The sequence below is a fragment of the Nerophis ophidion genome, linkage group LG08, assembly GCF_033978795.1.
Source record: "Nerophis ophidion isolate RoL-2023_Sa linkage group LG08, RoL_Noph_v1.0, whole genome shotgun sequence".
NCBI lineage: Eukaryota > Metazoa > Chordata > Actinopteri > Syngnathiformes > Syngnathidae > Nerophis > Nerophis ophidion.
The window spans coordinates 44,009,725-44,036,153 of NC_084618.1; the positions used below are offsets into that span (position 1 = coordinate 44,009,725).

General features: G+C 38.0%; 1 protein-coding gene across 1 annotated transcript in view; it reads right to left on the bottom strand.

Moving 5' to 3' along the window:
• Positions 1-25,967, bottom strand: part of LOC133558440 (dynein beta chain, ciliary-like) — a 34,831-nt gene extending 8,864 nt beyond the window's left edge. The window contains exons 1-9 of the mRNA XM_061909822.1: positions 25,851-25,967; positions 25,062-25,170; positions 23,578-23,819; positions 23,354-23,489; positions 13,309-13,505; positions 11,403-11,665; positions 7,499-7,660; positions 3,784-4,006; positions 3,510-3,676 (exon numbers count right to left, since the gene is read on the bottom strand). Coding sequence (XP_061765806.1) covers positions 3,510-3,676; positions 3,784-4,006; positions 7,499-7,660; positions 11,403-11,665; positions 13,309-13,505; positions 23,354-23,489; positions 23,578-23,819; positions 25,062-25,170; positions 25,851-25,967 — 1,616 coding nt within the window. The remainder of the gene's footprint in view (positions 1-3,509; positions 3,677-3,783; positions 4,007-7,498; positions 7,661-11,402; positions 11,666-13,308; positions 13,506-23,353; positions 23,490-23,577; positions 23,820-25,061; positions 25,171-25,850) is intronic.
• Between the last annotated feature and the right edge of the window lie 462 nt (positions 25,968-26,429).

Consider the following 26,429-nt stretch of genomic DNA (forward strand, 5'->3'; position numbering starts at 1 on the left):
AAGTGGATCATATTAATACATTGTTTGATTTCTTTACTAAATACATTCCATAATTTAATTCCCAATATTGATATCCTAAAGGTCTTAAGTGTTGTACGTGCATACAAATGTTTTAAATTACATTTTTCTCTAAGGTTATATTTCTCGTCTTTTGTTGAGAAGAATTTTCGTACATTTTTGGGTGGCAGATTATAGTTTGCTTTGTGCATAATTTTAGCTGTTTGCAAATTCACTGGAATTTCAGTATTTTCGATTAAAAAAATAAAGGATTTGAATGTTCTCTATATCCAACCTTATGTCACGCCTATGGTTCATGTTTTGTTTTGGTCATGCTATGTTTAGTTTTTTGGACATTTAGTTCTGTTTTGCATTTCCTTGTTTGTCTTACCATGCCAACTGATTTAGTTTTCTGTCATGTCTGATCATGAGTTTTGTATGGCCATATTACCCTGAGCATCCCCAATCTCATCTGTTCTCAAAGCTAAGCAGTGTCTGGCTTGGTTAGTACTTGGATGGGAGACTGCCTAGGTATACCAAGTGCTATTGACCTTTGGACTCTAAGTTCCTTTTTTTTTCACTCCCTGTTTTGTTACCATAACGACCAATCAGTTCACCTGTGTTGTCTCACACCTGTTTTCACATATCATGTTCATTATTTAAGCCACAGTTACCAGCTAGTCAGTCTGGCAACATCACCTCATTCACGCCCTCGATTATCTGCTTCATGCCTTGCAATGCTGTCCATTTTGTCCACGTAAGTTTTTGTTATTCATGCCACTGCGCAAGTGTTTTTGTTTCATGTTTGTAGTTTATAGCCTTTGTGCTAGTCTTTTGTTTCATAGCCCAGTTTTTTGTACCGCCATTGTGCGCGCTTTTTGTTGGTTCCTGTTTTTAGTTTTAGTGTTAAAATAAAGATGTCTTTACCTTCCCGCCGTTTCCACTCCATTCGCTTTGCACCTCGGGAAAACAAACCAAGACCAAGTCCAAGCCTGACACATTATGTATTATTCTAACTGATCTTTTTTTTAACACGGCTAGTTAATGAAGCAGACGTTTGTAGTTATTTCCAAATATTTCTGCACAATAACTCAGATATGCAAACACGAGTGAGCAGATGAGAAAATGAAGTGATTTCTGGTCTATTTAGCTTTATTCATTATTGACGTGTTTCTTGCAACCTTATGTTGTATATTTTTATATGAGATTTCCAGTTCATTTTACCATCAATCATTATACCTAGAAATTTGGTTTATTTTACTACTTTAATTTATATTTTGTCTATTTGTATTTGTGTTTGACTTTCCCTTCTATTGTTACCGAATAGCATTATTTTAGTTTTACTGAGGTTTAAGGATAGGTGGAAGAATACGTAGTTGCGCGGCACTACACTGAAAAAGGATAATATCACTTTCATTCTTTTTGGTTACCTTTTTTCTTGTATTATATTACCCAAGCGTTGGACAGACTCTTTTGTTGGCAGTGTATAAAAAAAATTCAGTAAAAGTAAAAAGTAAAACGAAATTAGACAAACATTGTCTAAAACGTGGAGAACCGCATCAACATCGGCTGCATGCAGCAGCATTGAAATGTTGCAACCATTCGGACGGATAAAGATGGTATCCTTAAACATGTGAACAGTTCTGCTCCTATGAAATGTACAGCGTAGGGTTGTCAAAATTGGGACATTCTCATGCAAGTAAGCCTACGTCTCACTCTATCGCAACGGCCCTTCCAGTGTGCAAAACAACCATTAGAATAAATGGTAAATGGGTTGTACTTGTATAGCGCTTTTCTACCTTCAAGGTACTCTAAGCGCTTTGACACTACTTCCACATTCACCCATTCACACACACATTCACACTGATGGAGGGAGCTGCCATGCAAGGCGCTAACCAGCACCCATCAGGAGCAAGGGTGAATTGTCTTGCTCAGGACACAACGGACGTGACGAGGTTGGTACTAAGTGGGGATTGAACCAGGGACCCCTGGGTTGCTCACGGCCACTCTCCCAACTGCGCCACGCCAAAAAAAATCTTCTTTTACAGTTTCATATCATACTTATATTTAATATTTGTATCACTGTATTTTATGTGTCTGTTATGTGTTCTGTGTTCAATCTGAGTGACTTAATTACTGTATTAATTATTGTATTCACGCTTTTAATCCTGTGCTTTATACAATGCTTTGGCTAATTTATCGCATTTTTTTAATGGTATTACAAGCTATACATGCTGCCAACAAATTTAGCTTTGTCATATCAGACAAACAAATTGCCATCGGGTCACAGAGGACCATTTAAATTGTTAACATTAAATCAAATACACTCACACAACCACAATCAATAGCGTGTAACACATCTTCAACAAGACTGCGAAATGCACTCAACGCAACTGCGAAGCCAAAAGTGATTCACCCTGAAATCGAAAAAGGACACAGAGCTGCCGCGCAACAGGAAATCCTCCAACACCAACGGCCAAAAAGGCACGCCGGAGAAAACGGCACAAGTCCATAGGCAAAAGTGAAAGTGAAAGTGAAAACAAGGCATAAAAAATGCTGGAAGAAGCAACCCAGGGTCCCCTCAACTCTGGCAACAAAGAAGATGGCGAAATTTAGCCCCTGGAGGAGGATGAATGTAATTATTGCCATCAATTTGTTTGACTGTTGGTTAGCAAAAAAAAAAGAGTTACGCGCAGATTTTAAATAAACTTTCAGGAAATATTTGAAAGGGAATAAGGAACAACTGATTTGAATTTGGGCTTAATCTAGATCATTTCTAATACGTTAAAAATACAACCCTTTGTGTGTGTGTGTGTGTGTGTGTGTGTGTGTGTGTGTGCGTGTGTGTGCAAAGACAGAAATAGTGGATGACCGACAAGAGTGTTCACTCCATTTCTTTCGTTGCATGATAAATAGCTGAAAAGGTTGTTGGCAAATGTTTATCTACCTTTCAGGAAATAACCAAAATAGACAAGAACCAAGTCATCTACCATGTTACCTTACGTTTACGCGACAAACTTCAACTTCTCCGCGTGCACGTAAGCGGCTGTGCCTCCACTCACAGAGACAAAAACAGTGGATGACTGACAAAAGGTTTCAGTCCTTTTCTTTCATTCTGCTATGGATAGTTAAAAAAAATGGATGAGCAGGTTTTTGTTTATCTTTCAGGAAATTTCAGGGATAAGGATCAATTCATTCATTACATTTCAGGTCTGCCCTGTATCCCCATCGGGATTCAGGCCTTTGTTTTACTCTTTGGAGACAGGGCCTGGCGGAGGTCTGCACTCTCCAGGTGCTTTTGTAGTTTAACTATATTTTAGTTATAAGGTCTTACACTAAAACAAATCTTTCACCACCATCAAAGAAAAACAACTCGTCTGTAGACAAAGGGACCTCCTGTAAATTATGGACTGTTAATCTTTGCCACCTTATAAAATCAGCAAGGCATCAAACAATAATTTCCCCCAATATACTGTATGCAAGATACTTAATCGTTACAAAAGCATTGTTACCTGAAGGGCGCATTGTTGCGAAAATGTTCCTTGAAGGTGTGTTGCGTAACCTCGAATGAAGCACACTTTCTACGTAAATTTGCCACTTCAATGGCTTGCAGCGGGGCCACCTGCTGTTTGACAAGCATAGCATTCTTTTTCACATTGGTCCACTTTTCCGGTAATTCCTAAAGAAAAGGGACAAAAATGGAAGGGCGACAAGTATGAATGAATAATTAATTGCTTTATAAAAGCTAAAATACAGAGAGATGTTGACTGAACAATGGCTTCTCACTTCTAACTGTTTGTGTACAACATTAGGCACTTCCTGTTCATAGTCCTTTAGCAAAGCTATAGTTTGCTGCAGTGGTTCAAACATCATGTCTGCACTGTGCTGTCTCTCCTTGACTGCCTGGAGGTGTCCAATCACTCCCACCAGTGTATTGTAGTCCCCTTTGTCCACTTGCTGGCTCAGACCAGTCTCAGCCATGATGATGAAATTCTCAAGATCTGACAGACTACAAAAAAATTTTACAATCAGTTAATGATCAATTTCATCGGTTTTAAGAAATCAAGATCAATATTCGGCACCTATTAGAAACAGCATTACTTCACCTATGTGGACTTTTGAGGTCTTAAAGGGGAACTGCTATTTTTTGGGGAATTATGTTCATCATTTACAATTCTGATGTGAGATAAGGACAGATGTAATATATTTTTTGTATGCATTCCAACTTGTAAATAAACGCTAGCAAGAGTTATTGGAGGCTGTGGCAGTTGCTGTATTCGGCCTATAAAGCGTTCTAAAACACAGCCAAAAACCTTCATCAATATTTTATATATCATATATATCAGGGAAGTCAAACTCATTTTAGATCAGGGGCCACATGGAGAAAAATCTACTCCCAAGTGGGCCAGACTGGTAAAATCCCTGCACGATAACTTGTCTGTGTTTAAAAATAAAAGAAGCACATTCTGAAAATGTAAAAATCATAATGGTGTTGTTTTTTTTCCACTTACATGTTGCGATTATTAGTATTCTTTCTTTATTTGTCGTTATTTATATTTTCTAAATGAACGATGTGATAATGTTTATCAGTCAACTAAAAGGTGTTCATTTTCAATTTATGAAGATAAAAAAATATCAAAACCTAATTACAGTATGCCATGTATGTAGTTTGATCATTTTCCTCAATCATGTGGTTTATTTTGTACATGTGTACCATCATCCAGAGATACAAAGAATTGCTATTGCAACATCCAGTAGATACATGTAGAAGAGCTGTTTCTTTAATTCAAAAATTTCAGGTTAATTTGTATACTTAGCAAACTCATCCCGCGGGCCGGATAAAACCTGTTCGCGGGCCTGATCTGGCCCGCAGGCCGTTTGTTTGACACCCCTGATATATATAATGTAGTAACAGGCAGAAAATAACCATGTAATATTTACGAATTTTGGTCATTTTAGACACATCACAACATTTACTATATCCAGAGATGTGAGCACCCTTTGAGGAAAAAAAGAGGAACATTTACAAAAGAAAAGAGGAACATTTATAAAAGAAGAGGAACATTTCTACCAGCACAAAGTTCTGCCACGCAAACCCCAAAAGACAATTTTCAAAATCAAAACTACATTTCCTACAATTGGGTGCATTTCTACACATGTTTTTTATCTTTAGATTTATTCTCATCTACCGACCTCTTTTGGTTTTCCCATGTATTCTACAAAAGTATTTTTATATATTTTTTTAGTAGATCATTTACTAACATTGTTATCATTGAAAATGTAATGTACAATTACTTCTATAACATGGGGATAGGTTGATTGGCAATGGAAGGTTTGGACAGGGCTGTGGGAACACAGACTGTGGTGATTTCTGAAGTAAATCGCAAGATGGATTACATCATGGAGAAGTTTGCTGAAAAGGAAGCTTGAATTGAATTTAGGAGAGCCTGCATGGACTAAGAACAGACAAGTCATTGTTTTGTCTGTTTGTGAAAAACATCCTAATCTACGATTTGACTCCCTTGAATGGCCTTGACGCTAGGACCAGGCTGTTCTGAAAAACACCCCCGAGGACACCTCAATGACCTTTTGACCTCCCTCTGTTCGCAACGACACCTGGAGTCGAACTTTTACAGATCGGCCTCAGTCCACAAAAACATGACACCATCACCCCCAAGACAATTGGGCACACACGCATACACCTCCCCTTCCCCACCCCACGCCTCCACCACCGCTTGTTTTTACCCTCGGGACTCATCCTGAAGTGTTCCTGAGCCCATGTGGTGATATCCTTTAGAGATTGATGTCAGTTTTTGATACAGTGCCGTCTGAGGGATCGAAGGTCACGGTCATTCAATGTTGGTTTCCGGCCATGCCGCTTACATGGAGTGATTTCTCCAGATTCTCTGAACCTTTTGATGATATTATGGACCGTAGATGTTGAAATCCCTAAATTTCTTACAATTGCACTTTGAGAAACGTTGTTCTTAAACTGTTTGACTATTTGCTTACGCAGTTGTGGACAAAGGGGTGTACCTCGCCCCATCTTTTCTTGTGAAAGACTGAACATTTTTGGGAAGCTGTTTTTATACCCAATCATGGCACGCACCTGTTCCCAATTAGCCTGCACACCTGTGGGATGTTCCAAATAAGTGTTTGATGAGCATTCCTCAACTTTATCAGTATTTATTGCCACCTTCCCCAACTTCTTTGTCACGTGTTGCTGGCATCAAATTCTAAAGTTAATTACTTTCTCAGTGGCCTAGTGGTTAGAGTGTCCGCCCTGAGATCGGTAGGTTGGGAGTTCAAACTCAGGCCGAGTCATACCAAGGACTATACAAATGGGACCTATTACGTCCCTGCTTGGCACTCAGCATCAAGGGTTGGAATTGGGGGTTAAATCACCACAAATTATTCCCGGGCGCGGCACTGCTGCTGCCCACTGCTCCACTCACCTCCCAGGGGGTGAATAAGGGGATGGGTCAAATGCAGAGGACACATTTGGCCACACCTAGTGTGTGTGTGACAATCATTGGTACTTTAACTTGAACTATTTGCACAAAAAAAAATGTTTATTAGTTCGAACATCAAATATGTTGTCTTTGTAGCATATTCAACTGAATATGGGTTGAAAATGATTTGCAAATCATTGTATTACGTTTATATTTACATCTAACACAATTTCCCAACTCATATGGAAACGGGGTTTGTAATAATTACTCTAGAACTACAACTGGTTCGGAACTAACAGTATTCGGATTGTAATTATCCAAATAAGATTAGCAGCAAAGTGGACAGCCGCCAAAGTTGCTGCTCGGAGATTGAACGGCAACAAGTAAGCTAGTTAAACGGTTGGCAAGCTTGTTTCAGTGCTCTCAACCATGGTCTTAACTTGTTTTCTTCTATTTATTTTGGAGCACCGAAACAAGCTTGCCCGTTAGCTAACCGTCTAGCAAGCTTACTTGTTCCCACTTCTGTTTGCTCTCTGAGTCACAAAGTTGACGGCGGTTTTCTTTGCTTCTAATCATATTAACGTGTCCTGCAACTTAGTGCAGCGTTTAGGCAAGAGTATTCGTACCTTCGGCTGAGGAGAGCGTTCAAACAATGTTTCAGCAGAAATTTTGCATGCCTGTATTTCAACCACAACTACTGCGAACCATGGCAGACTTCATGAGAGCCAACGATGACTACTTTGGTACAACGGATGATCGGGAACCATATACTTTGGAGCCTGAATATAAGGAGGATGAGCTACAAGTTTTTAGAAGCTGTTTGATAAGCAGATCAAGCAAACCGCAGCGTTGCAACGTGCTTAGCAAGGAACACAAACTATGAACATAATAAAACAGTCTCTTAGTCTACGATGTTCATTTTGAGACATGTTCACTTTGTATTTTATCACACTGTCCAACAGACAAATGAGAAAGTAATCTGTAAACATCAGCGAGTGAACAAAACAATTGTGAAGAAATATAAAGCTGTATGATAAATTATACTCTACCTGTTAATTACATGGTCAATGAGGTGTTGTTTGAACATAAAACTCAATTTCTTGACGATGTTGAGCAAGGCCACCTTCATGCCACGCCCGTCTACCCGCATCCAGCAATGAAAGACATTTACTGGCTCCAGACTCTGCAATTCTTCATAGATCTTCTCATACCTAAATCACAAAAAAATGCATTTAAATATTGGACATTTTTTCTGTTTCCCTGTGTAAATGAGTACCGTATTTTTAGGAGTATAAGTCGCACCTGAAGGGAAAAAACATATATAAGTCGCACTGGGGTATAAGTCTCATTTTTTGGTGAAATTTGTTTAATAAAACCCAACACCAAGAATAGACATTTGAAAGGCAATTTAAAATAAATAAAGAATAGTGAACAACAGGCTGAATAAGTGTACGCTATATGACGCATAAATACCAACTAAGAAGGTGCCTGGTATGTTAACGTAACATATTATGGTAAGAGTCATTCAAATAACTATAACATATAGAACATGCTATACGTTTACCAAACAATCTGTCACTCCTAATTGCTAAATCCCATGAAATCTTATACATCTAGTCTCTTACGTGAATGAGCTAAATAATATTATTTGACATTTTACAGTAATGTGTTAATAATTTCACACATAAGTTGCTCCTGAGTATAAGTCGCACCCCCGGCCAAACTATGAAAAAAACTGCGACTTATAGACAGCAAATCACGGTACATGATTTATGTGCATGTTTTTATAACCTAACAGTATTTAGTTCCATTTTTTAGCTTGTAAATTAATTAATAATTTGGAATATGAATACAGATGAATATCATTAATTAATATCAATAACATTTTTAATTTTCCTGAGGGAACTCACCTAAAGGAATCAATAAAGTACTATCTATCTATCTATCTATCTATCTATCTATCTATGCCAAATCCAACCCACCTTAGGTTATACTCTGTGAAGATATAAACATACATGACACCACCAGGCATGTCGCACGGGACTTCAGCAAACTTCACAACTGAATGAAGGGTTTCACTCTGGCATGTTTAAATTTTTCAAGGTTCTTTTTTTTCAGCACATCTTAGAATATCAACGGCATGGTACGCATAACACCATAGTATGTTTCCATGCCCCACATAGTTCAGTTTAGCCAGGAAATAATGTTTGTCTTATTATCTTTGGCTTTCTCAAGACACTTATTCCAGCCTCAACCAGGGTAAGTTAGACAGATATAATTGTGAAAAAAGAATATATAAACAAACTTAATGAATAGGATTCAAGGTGTATCTACAGGACTCGTAATGGACAGTACACCATTGTCATTCATCTTGAATTTTAAGCATGTTACTTTTGTTCGGCTTTACTCATTTCAACACCTGTTGCGGGTCATTAAATGCACTTCAGAGTCACATCCATATTCAGAGAAGAGGGTGGCACAGCATTATGAGGCAGTCACTTACACTCCCTTTCAATTTACGTCAAAAGTGCAGAATTACTGCACATAAGACTTTAAATGGTGTAGTTTGGTCAAGTAAAATCAGGCTTGTGATCAGTAATATTCACCATGTTTCCATCTTATTGCCATTACATTTGGATTAGCTCTTAGTGCGGGACGAAAGGAGAAGGCTCTGCTAGCAAACAACAAAATATCTGCAGACAATGAAACAATCTTTTAATTTGTAGACAGTTTGTTTCAAAATGTTCAATTAGTTAGACATTACAGGCCAATTTGTTTCTGAGGGAGAGATGGGAAAGGTAAGTAAACACAGCCACCACAAGGACAACTTACACGGACAAAAGCATTTAAAAGGCCTACAGGCCTGACTTTTCCCCTTTGAGGCCCTTGAAGTTTCTTCATGTTATATTTAGCTATATTGAGGTGGACAAAAACATTTTTTGGACATAGTAGTTATGTACCTAGAGTAGTATCTGAACTTACGAGAATTTTAAACAATGTATATTTTGAGATACAAGCGATCTCGGCTTTTTGTTATGCTTCAAGTTGTGGACATAAATATGAGTTTCGAGCCACCATTGCAAATGGGCGAAGTGATTGTCAGAATGAACCCTGTAAGATCTGCCCTAAACATTCTGTGTTACTTTCTAGAAATAGCTCATAGCTAGAAGTCGACATAACTCCGCTTTCCAACTGTGGGAGCAGAAAAAGTCAGTGTTTGAGAAGACGAACGGAACGTAAAAGAGGTTCTATTATTAGAGGTCAACACGCCATCACATGGATTAGGAGACAATGTAGCAAATTAACCACAATAACACCACCTTTATTCATAGAACCACGGTTATGTTCCGTAACCATCCGTTCTATTTCATATCAAGTCAACACGCTACCGTATGGGTCAACAGTTTACCAAATAAGGTCAGGCAGGAGGTGAAGTGAGGCCAAAAAACATTAGACCAACAGTTTGGTTCAAAACATAGTTAATTGAGGTAAACCTTAGGTTGGGATTCAACAGTCAAAGGCTGATTAAGGCCACCAGTTGTAAAAGAAAATATTTTCAACTGAGAAAAAAGATCATGGCAAACGGCGAGACTCCAGCAGCGACATGTATGATGCATTCATGTCATGTTGGCTGACTTACGACTTCAATCACAAAACCAGGGAGTACAGGGAGCCCGTCTGACCTGCATCGACGTGAGTCTCTGTTAAACACTGAAGCAGCAGGGGAAGGAGCTTGGCAGACCAGCTGGAAGCGCGCTGGTGCTCTCGCAACCACAGCCCTGTCCGAAAGGTCCATAGGCTAGGGCTCCGCAGCCTGTGAAGAACCATCCCCTAAATCAGAGGCTGGCCTGTTCATGCCATGCAGTCCCAAACAGGACTGAGAACAAACAAGCTACTGCAGGGTATGTTGCATTTCCTGCCCAAACATCGCCTTTGGGCGCTTCCGTTCTGCGCTCGCCGTCTTTCCACCAGCAGCACCGTGTCCAGCTTATCCTCCGACTGCTGACAACTTTAGCCAGTGGGCATTGAGGGAGGGGGTAAGAAATGTCGCCATCGCTGTCCAGTGACATGATCTGGCACGCCAAGACTGTCACTCGGCGGAAAAACAGGTGTGGGTAAAGCTTCAGAAAGCATACAAACTCAAGGCTGCAGCAGCTGAAAGTATTTTTTTTTCTTTTTAATACTCACTTTGTCAAAGACCTCAACAAACAATTACAGCCATGCGAGTTAGCGTCTTTCCCCTCACTGGAAAAGAGGCTTCCTGCAGCGTCACAAAATAAATACAACTCCAAAAACAGTCTGATGATGCACACACTCTTCCTTACTTGCAGCAACAAGCTGTTCCTAAAGAAAACATCTGGGAAACATACTCATGTGCTCCAGGATGAGAAAAAGAACCTAAACAGGTGATTGCATAGCTGTACTCATAGGCCCTGTTGGCGCCCGCAGGTCAGCACAGTTAATGTGATTAATTTTCTACTTTGTCTCCTGAACAACTCACCCTTGGAGAGAGTGACCCACACGGTGTTGACCTCATGTGAAATAGAACTGGATGATATTCATTGAATTGAAGAAAAAATATCTCAGAACATGACAGTGTGGTGCATAGCAAAAAACTCACATGTAAGGTTGTACTAAAAGGAAAATCCTACCCTGGTCTCCAAATGTTTATTAATAATATCAATTTAAAATATTTTTTGTAGTTATAAGATTTATGATGGCAGACTTTGGAGAAGATATTTTGTCATTTAAAATCCAAATAGTTAAAAAGTTAAAGTTAAAGTACCAATGATTGTCATCATGTAGTTGGACAGATTCTAAAGACTGTTTCATTTCAGGCTGGAAGGGCTAATGAATATGATGAATTGAAAAAGTATACATGTATTGTAATTGTGACTATTTATAAATATAGTCATCCCTAAACAAATTGTTCACGAACGAAAAATAACCCACCTGTCCACCTGTTGTTTAAAGTCGTGGAGTGTTGGTGGTCTTTCTAGGATACCATTGTCAGCTTGAACCTCCATCTCATGGCAGGTCAAAATGTGGCCATATCGGAGGAAGTAACGCAGGACCTCGTTCCTGTCATCTATATACAGGTACCTGTACCGCTCTAAAGAGTTGCGGAACCCGCAGCAAGTCGCCATGACGCTCTTAACGCGATCCATGAGGAGGTGACGCATGTCTGCCAAGTCAGCCATGTCTTCCATGTCCGCCTGTGAGTGGAAAGAGAGCGTAAAGATTTGGTTGTAGTTTTGTAAGTTTTCTAGCTTAAAGAATTTTAAAAGATGAATATTTACATAATGGGAATAATTGCAATATGAGGGTGTCTGCATGTGTACTGTAACATTTTTATTGCCTTTTTTAAAAGCCATAAATGTAATGCCCATGTCCTACTGCAGTTAGTTAGTATATATAGTCAAAAGCTTATATTTGTCTGTAATCATTTGACAATGATAATAATCTTTTCAATCTAAAGTTGAAAAGTTAACCTTGACTGTTACTCTCTAGTGAATGACAATTGGCTCACAAGACTGTTTAATGTGAGTATGTATTTCTATTTTCATTTATTTTATGCAGCAGAAGTTGGTCACACCAGGAGATATTTGTCACAGTTAACTGCTGCCTGCCTTAAATTGGTGACTTGTAATAGAATGAGTGATTTCACAGCATTGATGCTCATTCAGCAAAGTTTGGAGTCTTTTTTTCACATGCTACAGAACACCTCTCTGGTTTTACCATTGATGGGCTTCAACCAGCCTTTACTAATAATGAGAAAGAAAAAAAAAAAAGTTAATGAAAACTATTTTATTTTGTCCCTTGCACTTGTTTTATGTTTCTTTTGTTTCTATTTTCCTTATGGTACTTTTATTACAATTTCTTAAATTATTTTTTAAAAACTATGGAGAAAAATAATTTTTATGTCCACATTTTGACAAAACGTATAGACACATGTTTACTGGTATGTTGTAATTGTTTACATTTGTGTTTAAATTTTGAATGTCATATTGTAGTTGAAATAAAGTTAGGGGGAACAAAGAGCTGTGATTGGTCAGTTTGCTACGACATCATTTCCGGGATCACAGAGCCCATGTCTTCTCTTATGATTTCAAAGCAATGTGATCATTAAAAGTGACCTTTGTAATGAAATGATTAGTTCCGAGCTCTAACATTATAGTGAGTGTCGCTTCAGATGCCAATGTTAAATACTACCATTACTACACACAGGAAAACGTTTGGAAGAGAATTGCAAGCACAGTCGATCCCACCTGTGTCTCTGTTAATGTAACTCTACTGTCCAATGAACATGCTCAGGTGATGAGAGCGATGCACAAACCTCTTGTATCCAATTTGAAAGCCAGAGACGAAGAAAAACAGAGACATAGCAATTTATTGATGATGGCAAAGTTATTGAGTTCATTAACATTGATCGTTCCATGAATTGGGGCGGTATAGCTCGGTTGGTAGAGTGGCCGTGCCAGCAACTTGAGGGTTGCAGGTTCGATTCCCGCTTCCGCCATCATAGTCACTGCCGTTGTGTCCTTGGGCAAGACAGTTTACCCACCTGCTCCCAGTGCCACCCCCACTGGTATAAATGTAACTTAGATATTGGGTTTCACTATGTAAAGCGCTTTGAGTCACTAGAGAAAAGCGCTATATAAATATAATTCAATAAATATAATTCAATTGACTAACTCACTATCGGTCCTGGCCTAAAAATGTCTGACATTTTTTATTGCCGCTGCACATCATATGTAATGCTTTTTAATGCCATTAAGGGCCTTAATTTTCGTAAAATCAGTTGAATGACTTTTGATGCTTTCTACTGACCCTGTATATGGAAGTGGAACTTCAATACCTGGTAGTGAGGGTGGGGACAGTGCTGAGCGAGGCGTGGCACCAGTGAAGACACCCTGAACACAGAATTGATGAAACTCTCCACCAGCTCAAACAAACTGTCTCTTTCTCCAAACTCCAGAGAGGGAATGAACACCATGTCTGGAACTTTCAGATCTAGTTTGGCCTCAAAAAGAGGCACTGGAACGTTTTTTTCGTCTGCACAAAACAGAAGAATTGGGACAGATTGCTTACAAATTCAAAACGAAAGATATACTGTACTTCAAAGTTAACCTGACTCTCGCCAGATCCTTGTAGTTCGCTGAGCTCCACACCCAAGGATCTGGCCTCGAGGGAAATGCAAACTCCTTGAATATAGCAAAAAATAATGAATCCATCAGGATCACCGGGCAGGATTTCATAGATGTGATGTAGCACTGAAGCAGCTGTTTGATTCTAACAACAACTGCGGCATGTAGCAAGGAGTTGTGTGCTGACATTGATTCTGCTATTGCAACTATTTTGTCGAATCTATCGAATATTAATTATTTAAAAGATGAACAGAGAGCTTTTCGCTCTGTCGTTATCCAATATGTCGGCTGTTCTGTTTTGGATTTTCCAGCGTAGCTCTTATCAGCGTCACAGGTTGATTTCGATGTAAGTGGTTAAAGTAGCACATCATTCAAGAAAACGGACAAGTGGTTTATCCAATCACATACAATAATTGTTTTACAAGGCTCCACCTTCTGAAATACATCTCCTATTGAGAATTCCCAGATCCTTGTGTGGAGCTCAGCAAACTACAAGGATCTGGCGAGAGTCAGGTTACTTCAAAGTAGCAGTAGAGTGGAAAACCAAGTTTCCTCCACAGTGAAGCTATTATCAAATACATTTGATTTATGACACCAAAATACTTAAAAGGTTTGTGGACAATCAATTTAATCAAAATAGTATAAATCTCACATAGATTCCCGAGCCATTTTATGAGTTAATAAGGAAGACAGTCACGTGATCCGTGACGTAGCGTTAAAAACCCCAAATCCCTTCCCCATTAACAACAATATTAATCAAACAGACTTTATGAGAGCCAACGATTACTTTGGGAAAATGATGATCCAGAACCTTATATTTTTGAAACCGAACAAAAAGAGGATGAGGAATAAGTTTTAGAAGCCGAGTGTTAAACGGATGGAGCAACACTATAGCATAAGCAGCATTGTTAGGTGCTAAACATACCAACTAACCATAATAAACTATAATAAAACAAACACTTACTGTAATATTTCCACTCTCGCTGGGATGCAGAGCTACGGGACGCTCACATAATTTCCTTTAGATGAAGATTCAATCGCAATCCTCACAAAGGGTTAAAAAAAAGTTGCCGCAACTACAGCTTTTTTGCCATGTCAATGTCGACCAGCCTCTTGGCCCATGGCCACATTTGTCTACTACCAGGTGAAAGATACATGAATTAAAATCTACAAATAATTTTTAGCACGTTTGAGACGAAGCAGAAGCAGTGTGTCAGTGTGTCAACAACAATTTCACTCATATTTGGTTCGTTTTCACACCACGACCTGTAAATGGAGAATTGTTGGTGATTTATGGATGCTTTTTAGGGGGTATAAAGGGCGCAATACCCTTGATAGCTATTTATTTACAATTTCAAATGCATAAAAAAAGCCAAGCATATGTGTTCTGGTCTTACATAAGCATTGAAAATGATAAACACCAGATCTTTTTCCAATTGTTGAATATTTCCAGTATGACTGATCTTATAATATGTTTAGAGTGAAGGGGCATTTAAAATGTCAGAGTAAATTTGTGGCATTTTGTGTGAGTTAGATGATATTTTCACATACTTGGTGGCTTGTAAATGAAATTTGATATGGTGTATTGGATAGAAAGAAACACAATCAAGCATATAAAGTAAACTAGTTTTTTCACTCTACTGGTACTTTAACTGCATATGGTGTTCTTTAGGTCCAGACATACAATGTATATTATACACATACCTTAGTGGTGTCAAAAGATACACATTTAATTTAGATTAATCACAGAGTTGATTTGGACTTAAAAAGAGATTACAAAGTAGAAGCTGCACAGAAAGTAAATATGAATATAAAAACAATATACTGTACATCTAAATCCCTGCTATTCACATTTATCCATCTATTGTCTTCCAGCTCTTCCCAAATCCCTAGTCTTTCCAAAGTGTCCTGGGTCTTCCCCGTAGCCTTCTACTGATTGGACATGCCCTACATACCTCCCTAGAGAGGCGTCCAGGGGGCATCCTGACCTGATGACAGAGGCACCTCATCTGGCTCCCCACGATGCGGAGGAGCAGCAACTTTACTCCTGAACTTTTTGCAAATGACAGAGATTCTCACCCTACCTCTCAGGGAGAACCCCGCTGCTCAAGCAGTCGTAAACTCATTACGACTGATTGTAGCCACGATTTTGGTCTGCAGTCACAAACCAAAGCTAATGACCACAGGTGAGGAGAGCAGGGTAGATCGACCGGTAAATTGAGACGTTTGCCTTCCGGTTTAGCTCTCTCTTCACCATGACATACCTACACAGAATGCTAATCACTGCAGACGCCACACCAATCCGCCTGTCAATCTCACAATCCACTCTTCCCTCACTCGTGAACAAGATCCCGAGGTACTTTAACTCCTCCACTTGGCGCTAGATCTCCGGCCCAAACCTGAGATGGCAATCCACCCTTTTCCGGGCTAGAACATGGACTCGGACTTGGAAGTGCTGATTGTCATCCCAGTCATGTTACACTCAGTTGCAAATCGATCCAGTGAAAGAGGAAAAGATCACACGTAGATGAAGCCATCAAGACCAAATAATCTGCAAAAAGCAGAGACCTAATCCTAAAGCCACTAAAGTGAATTCTCTCAACGCACTAACATCTAGAAATTCTTTCTATAAAAATTATAAACACAATCGGTGACTAAGGGCAGTGATGGCAGAGTCGAAACCTCACTAGAAAAGGGTCCGACTTACTACGGACAATGCGGCCCAAGCTCTGACAACAATCAAGCTCAAGGTCGGGGTTTCTTAAATGGTTTGATTAATCAGAATAAAATCCATCGGCTGCATATATCGAACACCTAAATCAAACATTGACATGGACATGAAACCCTGTATTAAGGCAACTTTTGCTGATACATTTCTCATGTGGTGACTTCAACATTGACCTCTTACACCCTAACAAACAAAAGTATATAGATGAATTCATGGACACAATGCTTACCATGAGTTTATATTTTAAAATCACAAGGCCAAGCAGAAACTCAGGACACCGTGCCACGATTACTGCTAATATGTTTACCAATTATTTTGATAATAATACCACAAGTGGTCTGCTAATATCCGACGTCAGTGATCATCTGCTAGTTTTCACAATATATGACAGAAACTACAAGAAGAGGAACATTGATTAAAAAAAAAGACATTTCGAAGAATTTGCACAGAGCAAAGTATGATAGCTTTCAAGAATGATCTGAGAGATCGACGTTGGGATAATTTATACATTGAAAATTATGTAGATGAGGCATATGGTAACTTTTTCAAAACTTTCATTATGCTTTATGACAAATGGCCATTAAAACAGCATAATAGGAAGCAAAATAAAAACAATCAACCATGGATGACAAAATAACTAAAACATGCCTACAACAAGAACACATTGTATAGAACATTTTTAAAACATAGTTCTACAAAAGCAGAACACAAGTACATAAGATATAAGAACAAGCTAACTAGCATACTACAAACATGAAGGTAATAATATTACAGTCAATTATTAGACTGGAACAAAGACAACATGAGACATCCTAAATGGCATCATTAAAAATGGTTCGACTTACCTAAATTCAGACAGAGGTACAAAATAACAATATGAACAAAGTAGTTGAAAGTTTTTGTAAATAAAGAGCAAAAGTCAGACCGATTTAAAAGACAAAACGAATACAGGTTTACAAATTACAGACCTGTTTCCCTACTTCCACAATTTTACAAAATTATAAAAAAAATTGCTTAACAGCAGATTGGACGAATCCATTAATAAAAGTGGAACACTCACAGACAACCAATACGTATACAAAGCCAACATTTACAGTATAAATAACGGAAATAACGTAAGAGATTACCAACGCAATAGATGGTAAACCATGTACAGCTGCAGTGCTTATGGATCTAACAAAAGCATGTAACACAATTAATCATAATATCTAAACAATTACAACAGTATGGTATCAGAGAGCTGGGTTTGAACTGAGTAAGAAGTTACGGAACCTATACGAAACAATATGTGAAGCTAGGCAAACACACATCTACAAAGTTGAATACATTGTGTGATGTAACCCAAGGATCTATACTGGAACCAAAATTGTTTAATCTTTATACAAACAACATTTGTACATTTAGAAAAGACTCAAAGTTAGTACTATTTGCATGTGACAAAACAGTGTTTTGTTCAGTAGAAATCACACAGAAGCTAATACTGATGATTTGATGGTTTTGACAAAAAAAAGACTACCTTTGAATCTCAGTAAACAAAAATATTGAAACTCAGTAACAGTAGAAGAGAAAGTCAAACACAAATACAAATAGACGGAATAAACATTGAAAGAGTAAATTAAATTAATTTTTTGGGTGTAATAACCGACATGGAAGTCTCATGTAAAATAATATACAATCTAAAGTAGCAAGAAACTTGTTAATAATGAATCAAGCAAAATATGTTCTGGACCAAAAATCACTTCATATTCTCTACTGCTCGTTAGTGTTACTACATCAGAGTTATTGAGTACAATAATGAGTAAATAACTACAAAAGTATGCTTCATTCACTTACGGTGTTACAAAAAAGATCAGTTTTGAGAATACATAATGTTGGATATAAAAAACACTCAAACGCTTTACTATTGTAGGAAAATATTGAAATTCAATGACTTGTTGCAAACAACTAAAAGTATGCACAAAGCAAACTATAACCTGCTACGCAAGAATGTACAGCAATTATTATCAACAAAATAGGACAAATATAAATTTAGAGGAAAATACAATTTAAAACATCTGTTTGCATGTACAACACTTAACACTTTTAGTATATCAGTATGTGGAATTATATTGTGGAATGGATTAAGCAAAGAAATTTAGACTAAGCACCAATATGATCCCGTTTAAGAAACCATTCAAACTAAAAGTGTTAACAAAGTACAAAGAAGAAGAATTTTATTAAACATCTTGAATCTTATTTAAATAATGTGATAATCTTATTACTCTCATGGGTGTACCATACATTACTTAATTATTTATTCATGAGAACTTTAATTATTATTTGTTTATTTATTTAATAATTAATCAATTACTAATTGTATATAAATGTTCTATTTAATCTATCAATATTCACTGTTGTGTTACATATAGCGAGCAAACAAATGGCATACAACTGCTGTGATACGAAAAGGTGTAGGATTACAAGCTCTGCGTCTTCCTACTCCTTTTCGGACATGCTTTAATAAAACAACTGGAAAATATTGGTTTATTGTAATTGTTTGTATGTTTGAAATACCCCCATGATCCTGCAGGGGCTCCACACTAGTCTAACACGACGCCACGCGAGTTAGTCCCCTGCCAAACAAAGCCAGTGCACGCACCCCCCCAAAACCATTCGTGTTCTGAGCATGTCACCTCTTGTAGAGAATGAATACTTTGGATCCTGCACTAGGTCTGAGGACCTAGTGCAGGATTTTTCAGTGATGTACCCCAGTGAACATTTTTTTAATTCAAGTACCCCCTAATCAGAGCAAAGCATTTTTGGTTGAAAACTAGAGATCAAGAAGTAAAATACAGCACTATGTCATCAGTTTCTGATTTATTGAATTGTATAACAGTGCAAAATATTGCGCATTTGTAGTGGTCTTTCTTGAACTATTTGGAAAAAAATGTATAAAAATAACTAAAAACTTGTTTAAAAATAAAAAAGTGATTCAATTATAAATAAAGATTTCTACACATAGAAGTAATCATCAACTTAATGCACCCTCTTTGGGGATTGTAATAGAGATCCATCTGGATTCATGAACTTAGTTCTAAACATTTCTTCACAAAAAAAGAAATCTTTAACATCAATATTTATGGAACATGTCCACAAAAATGAATATTGCATTTCTTTTCACAGTTTATGAACTTACATTCATATTTTGTTGAAGTATTATTCAACAAATATATTTATGAAGGATTTTTTAATTGTTGCTATTTTTAGAATATTAAAAAAAAATCTCACGTACCCCTTGGCAGACCTTCAAGTACTCCCAGGGGTAAACGTACCCCCATTTGAGAAAAACTGCCTTAGACAATAGCTGCTCCAAGTCTGTTTGCATTACTTATATAGCCTGCTCGGATGAGAGGTGAAATGTCTCCTAAGACAATCTGAACAGTCCATGTGCGATCAATTCAATGCCCTGAGAATCATAGTTTTGTGTTTATCTGTGTGGACTTTAATAAAGACAATAACCCTTCACTCAAAGCGCTAAGTCTCTGCCTCCTAATCCATCATCATAACAGAGAGGGTATGGCTTGACAAGATGTGCATGCATAATCAAGTTAAAATGACATAATTAAACAACAAATTAATTACCACCATTAACACATTAGATAACAGACATGTCCTTCATGGAAGACAATTTATCTGGGTAGTTTAGTTTCTTGGCTTAATAAGATGTTTAGTTTCTTAACCTACCTCTTGTCATAGCTTCTATCTGACACGCACACACTTTCAATTTATTAAATTCTAGATTATTTCAAAAGCAAAAGTCAATGCATTCTTTAGTATTCCATTCTGTCTTTCTGCTGACATAACTGACACATTGTTCTGTGGCCGTGTATGGTATTTCCTTTCAGGATATTTTCAAACTCTCTCAAACTCTATAATAATTATATAACCCTAAAACTAAATACTGAAGGCACCAAACAATGTCCCTTGTTTGGATCATGTTTAATGCCTTTTCAACAGAGCATATTTACCTAAGGAATAACACAAAACATTTAGAGGGCAAGGTGAGGAAAGACATAGAAAGAGCAGTCTGGCAATAATTTTGTATCCCGGTCTTACAAATCTAGTTGACAATTCCCATGTTAGCAACCTTGTTCAGATTTACAGTATGTCATGCCCACTGGCAATAAAAGACCTGATCGGTACTGTACTAAACTGTATGATAATTAAAGTAATTTGCTGTCAGTTTAAATGGTGCATTCTCTTGATGTCCACTTGGAAACAGCACAGTTTCGACTCTCTCAGCTGTATATACAGATAGCTTGCACAATTAAACATATATCAATTGTGGACCTTAGATATCCAAACAAACACAAAAAGGAGAAAATGTGTGTCTCCTGTATTTACTTTTTGGAATGTTGCTGTTAGCCATGGTAAGGAGTCCCTTTTTGGAGAAGAGATGAAAATGCACCAATGTAATGTAATACTGCATTGTCCGGAGCTAAGACAAAGCGCCAAAGTATGCTATAGAAATTTTTTATTGATTTGTAATTTCTGGTCGCGTATCCTATTACTGAGTTGACAAATCCACTTAATCAGTTGGTAGTTCCCCTCTGTCTAGAGCACTGGTTCTCAAAGTGGGGGGCGCGGAGGCATGAATGTGGGGGTGGGGGGCGCGAGTGACGAGAAGTTTAAAAAAAAATATATATATATATATATATATTGTTTTTGAATTCTTTACATACAAATACATATTTTATTTTATTTAAAAACAGACAAGCATCAAATAAACATACTCTCTTACGGCGGAACACCTTCCCTATGCCGACGTAATGAACAAATCGAGTTGTCCCGCTCATCCACTGCGAGTCACGCCCACCGCAAGTCAGACAGCAGAAGACATAAACCGCGCTGAATATCAGAAAATAGCTATCTGTCCTAATTTCTAATCTCAACTCAACATTAAGCATGACTTAAGAGTGGCAGTATCAAGCCTGCTAAAATGTCTAGTTTGACCGCACAAACCGCCATCGAAATAATTAGATATAATAATATATCATATATCACATAGGCCTACTTTGATGGCAAGCCAAGGCCAAAAGTAAAATTACTGCATTTTGTTTAGCATAACTCTATATTGCATCCAACCTGACGCACTGCATTCTCTTCCATGTATGCACATCACCATCTTTCAGTGCAGAATGCGATTCTTTGAGCCAATCCACATTACACAAAATCCACGTTACGCATAAATCATATAGCCTACTACCAGATCAATACACAAAGTAGTAATTCATTACATGTAAAGCATTATATTGTGCCAAACAAAGGCCAGCCTATAAGTGCCTGATTCCCAAACAGTACCCATCCATCCATCAATCCATTTGATACAACTTATTCCCCTTTGGGGTCGCTGGTGCCTATCTCAGCTACAATCGGGCGGAAGGCATGGTACACCCTGGACAAGTTGCCGCCTCATCGCAGGGCCAACACAGATAGACAGACAACATTCACACTCACATTCACACACTAGGGACCATTTAGTGTTGCCAATCAACCTATCCCCAGGTGCATGTCTTTGGAGGTGGGAGGAAGCTAGCGTACCCGAAGGGAACCCACGCATTCATGGGGAGAACATGCAAACTCCACACAGAAAGATCCCGAGCCCGGGATTGAACCCTGACTGCTCAGGACCTTCGTATTGTGAGGCAGACGCATTAACCCCTCTGCCGCCGTGAAGCGTCCATACAGTACCAGAAACCGCATTAGGCGTGCTAATGTTGGAACCCATTTCCTCAGCATATTGAGAACAAATAGGCACTGACACTACACTACCCATATCCACATACTGTAGGTTTTATTTGTCCAAAAAATGTTTTGCCCTGTCAATTGGATGACACATCGACATACAGGCTAGCAGGCAAGTTCTCCCGTTAGCCTATATGTTGATGTGTTATTGACCGGGCCAACACGCTAAGCATTACACTAGGAGCTGAGCACCATCAAACTAAGCATTCGTTGCACGAACATACCAGCTTCATTAGAAAAGATCATAGACTTTATTGGACAATGTAGTTTACATATGAAATGTCCATTTCAAGGTATTACAATTGTTGAGAAAACGTAAATCCCTTACTTACCTATCACGGAAAAAAATAGAAGTTTGGCGTCAGTTAAAAAATTCTTCTACGCCTTCAATCCTCTCCAAGGCATCCCCGATACAAATCCTTGTTTTGTTCCTGACTTTTACATGAATAAGTTTAGAATCGTAACGAGGCCTTTTAAATTTATTGAGGTCTGACATGTTTAGTAACTTTGCCAGTGGCAATAGCCAGACAAAGAGGACGGTGTGTAACTGGCAACCTGGATGTGACACAATCATGGACTTTCTAATTGGTCAAACGGTGGAGGGCGGATCATCGAAATTAAAACAATAATTAGCATATCCCGGCTGAACTACTGTCATCAGTTATAAAGGTATTCAAAAAGAACATGATTTAATAACACCTTTTGACATATTACGGCCATTTAATGATGACTTGACATGAAATTATTACATATGGCACCTTTGAGTAAATGAAAATATATATATTGCCGGTTTGAAATTAGATTGCATGTTAATGTGATTTTATTTTTTTGGTACAGCCCTAAAATCCAGTGCAAAGGGAGGGTAGAAAAGCTATGTCACAGAAGGTATGCATTGTGTGACAGGCTAACACATAGAACCTTTCAACTTTGTAGTTAGAATTGTATTTCGCATTTGCTTTCTGGTCACATACTGTAGTTTGCGAGAGCATCCCTTGGTTAGTTATGATAGTGAGCAACAGCTTGAAACACGCTCCCGCAGGACTTAAGTGATACAGCAACGACCCAAACGCAGCGTAAGCATTTAAGTTCTCTCAGTCATTACAATTATTTGCATTCTCTGCCTGTCATAAGCAATTAATTCATACGTTGAGTTGGTATTAAAAACAATACTTCCCTGCAGACCCAGATTTAAGGTGATCTGTGATCCATAATCTGTCTATTATGCATTGTTTGGAACTTCTTACCAGTATTATCCAGGAAGAACTTGAGTGAGCACTCAATGCAATTATAGAATCCGTTGATGACCATGTCGTCCACGTACTCCACATAGGCTTTCCATTCATCTGAGGACGGATCTGCCCTAAAAAGCTCAAGATTCCTCTGAGGGTGGTACATTGGAAAAATAATTATTTTTGAAAAGTTGTAAAACAACATATAATCTCAAACTATTAATGAACCATTTAGTTACCTTAATGAGGAAATGGATCTTCTCTCCACATAATCGTATCATACTATAAAACCAGTCTAGCCTTTCAGAGCGATCCTCCAGATTGAGCAGAGTATCTTTTTTACCATCCTTCCTGTCAAACATGGGACTTGCCCAGGACTTGATACAGGTTTGGATCTCCTCCACATTGTCTTTGGCCGTTTGGAGTCGCAACTCCAAGTCACACACAGAATCGCGCAACTCTTGAATATACTGCCAAATGCCTTGAAATAGGAAGATTTTTTTACAGTTCAGTTTAGGCGTTCACAATATAGTACCGTAATTGAGTAATAATATTTTTGGATCACTGCAGATAATCCCTTATTATTAATCATGCGTGATTGTACCAAAGAGAAATCCATTAACCCCAGTAGACATTCTGACAATCAAAGAGAAAACACACAGATACAGTTACAGTTAATACCATTAAAACCATCCTGATCGAAGGAATGTTTTGGTTTTCTCTTCTGTGAGAATTGGATTAACTACTTACATTGAATAAACCATTATATTGGTGATGAATATAGTACCTGTAACATGAATAATTTACCTGCCCTTTTCCAGCTTTTGGGTGTATAATTGTCATTAAGATTGTGTAATTAATAAGTGAATATAATTGTTATTTGAAACTTTCCACCATGTATTTAGAGATAACAACACTCGAGCAATGTTGTGTATCTTTGTGTAAGTTGGCTACTTGACGTCAGCGTTGGTTTACTTGTTTTCCTGTGTGTGTTTGTCCGTCTGTATGGTTAGCCCAAGGAATGCACTGATTTTGGGGGCTTAGTAATATCATGTTGGATGGCTAACTCACATACGACTGGTCAGTAGATTTCCAGGTCCAATCCCGACCAATATTATTAAATTTATAATAGCTGCCATTAAAATAAAAGCACCTGGTCAAAACTTAAACTACTCGGATAATTTTTTGACTGTATGACCAGGATTTGTGTAGGACAGCATCTTGACCCTTACTCATAAGGTTCTCTACCACTTAGGGACCCATGATATATGGCATCTTGCCGTTGCCTCGTAGTTCCGCCCTAACAGTATTCTATCTACCTCTGCTCTGGTTTTAAAACCTGATGTTAATAACTTATAAATAACTACCGTATTTTTCGGACTACAAGTCGCAGTCTTCTCCACAGTCCGGCCGGGGAGAAATCAAAAAAAAAAAAAAAAAGTTTTTTCTTTTATAGTTTGGCCAAGTCTCACCCCCGGCCGGACTGTGGAGAAGACTGCGACGTATAGTCCGAAAAATACGGTAAACATCTATCCTATTCATTTTGTATGGGATTCTTATAGTCATGTGTGATTGTTTGATTATATAATGCGTAATTGTGCAATCAAATAAAAATGTATTCATTATCATTATTTACATGTATTTGTTAATTTACAGTGTGTATGTGTTTGTGTGCATGAATGTGTGTGTGTGCGTGTGTGTGTGTGTGTGTGTGTTTCCACACCTTGGCAGTTCCAGCTCAGACCCTCTTCCGCTTTTTTTAGCTGGTAGTCAATATCCCTGAGCTGGCTCTGAATTAAGGGATTCTCTATGTCCAGCACAGATTGAATCACCTACAATAGACAAAGGTGGAGTATAAAAATGATAACGCTGTTTAAAAATACATTGTGAGTTGGCCTATGTGTCCAGGTAAAGCATTTGGCTATTAGCTTCCCAAAGCAATGATTGTTTTCTTAGAAACTTGATTGTGTAATCGAATGGAACCTCCTTTTTTTTTTTAATGGGAACGATGTGTTCCATGCTTAAACTCTAAGTTTAACCATTCAGACTTTGTTTTTAATAACATTATGATACCAATACAGTAAGTGCTATCCAGAATGAGTCATTATTATAGTCACAGCTGCCACTCTCTCCTGGAGCTTGGAAATTTGCTCCAGATTACAGGATATCTTAATTCTTCCAAAAGTCTTGCATTGATGGAAAATTGACAATAAAGAGTGCATGAAAGAAAAAACAGTCTATAAATATACATTTTAAATAAAAATAAACAACATCCAATGACCAGAAGTTAAGGTCTAAAGGGCTTAAATGATAGTATGAGCATGCCAAAGTATTTTGAAGCGATGATAGCGGTTCACATTGTTCAAAGATTCTAAAGTTTGCTATGTGTTCTACAGGTGCCAGTGTCAGAACTAATCTGGATTTTACCCACAATACAATGTAAAAAAATACGTTGGATTGATTCATTTTTAAAATGGTAACTGTTTATAAAGTGATTTTGAAGATTATTAACCTTGTTGTATTGGCCTGCAGCAAGCTCCAGGCTGCCCACATACTGCCACAGTTGCCACCTGGTGTTATAAACCTGCATTGCAGATTCAGGGATGGCTTCAGTGCGTGCAGCTTCCATGTACTTGACTTCCCTCAGCACTGATGCAAGCTGAAGAGTAGAATTATGACTTAATGTCTATTTAAGTTAAACTATTCATATGTGTTTATGATTTAATTAAAAAAAAAACCTGTGAGTTGAAGTTCACTGATATTAGCTGAGAGGATATGTCTCTAAAGATCAGTGGCAGACTGAGGTTGATATGACAATTTTCGTCCACGGTCCTTGTCCATGTGGCATGCAAACTGGTACAGAAGCTGGAATAACAAACAAAAAGAGAAATGAGTGTAGACAAAACGACAAATAGGCAAGTAAAGCCAACTTAAATTGTATAGCACTATTAAACAGCAATCACCAAGCAAAGTGCTAAACAGGAATAAAAGGAGTACACATTTAAAATATATACATCATGCAGAAGAAACCTACAAATAACTAAAAGGTACAGGGCTAAACCATAAAAACAGACGAAAAGTAGTTGTGTTT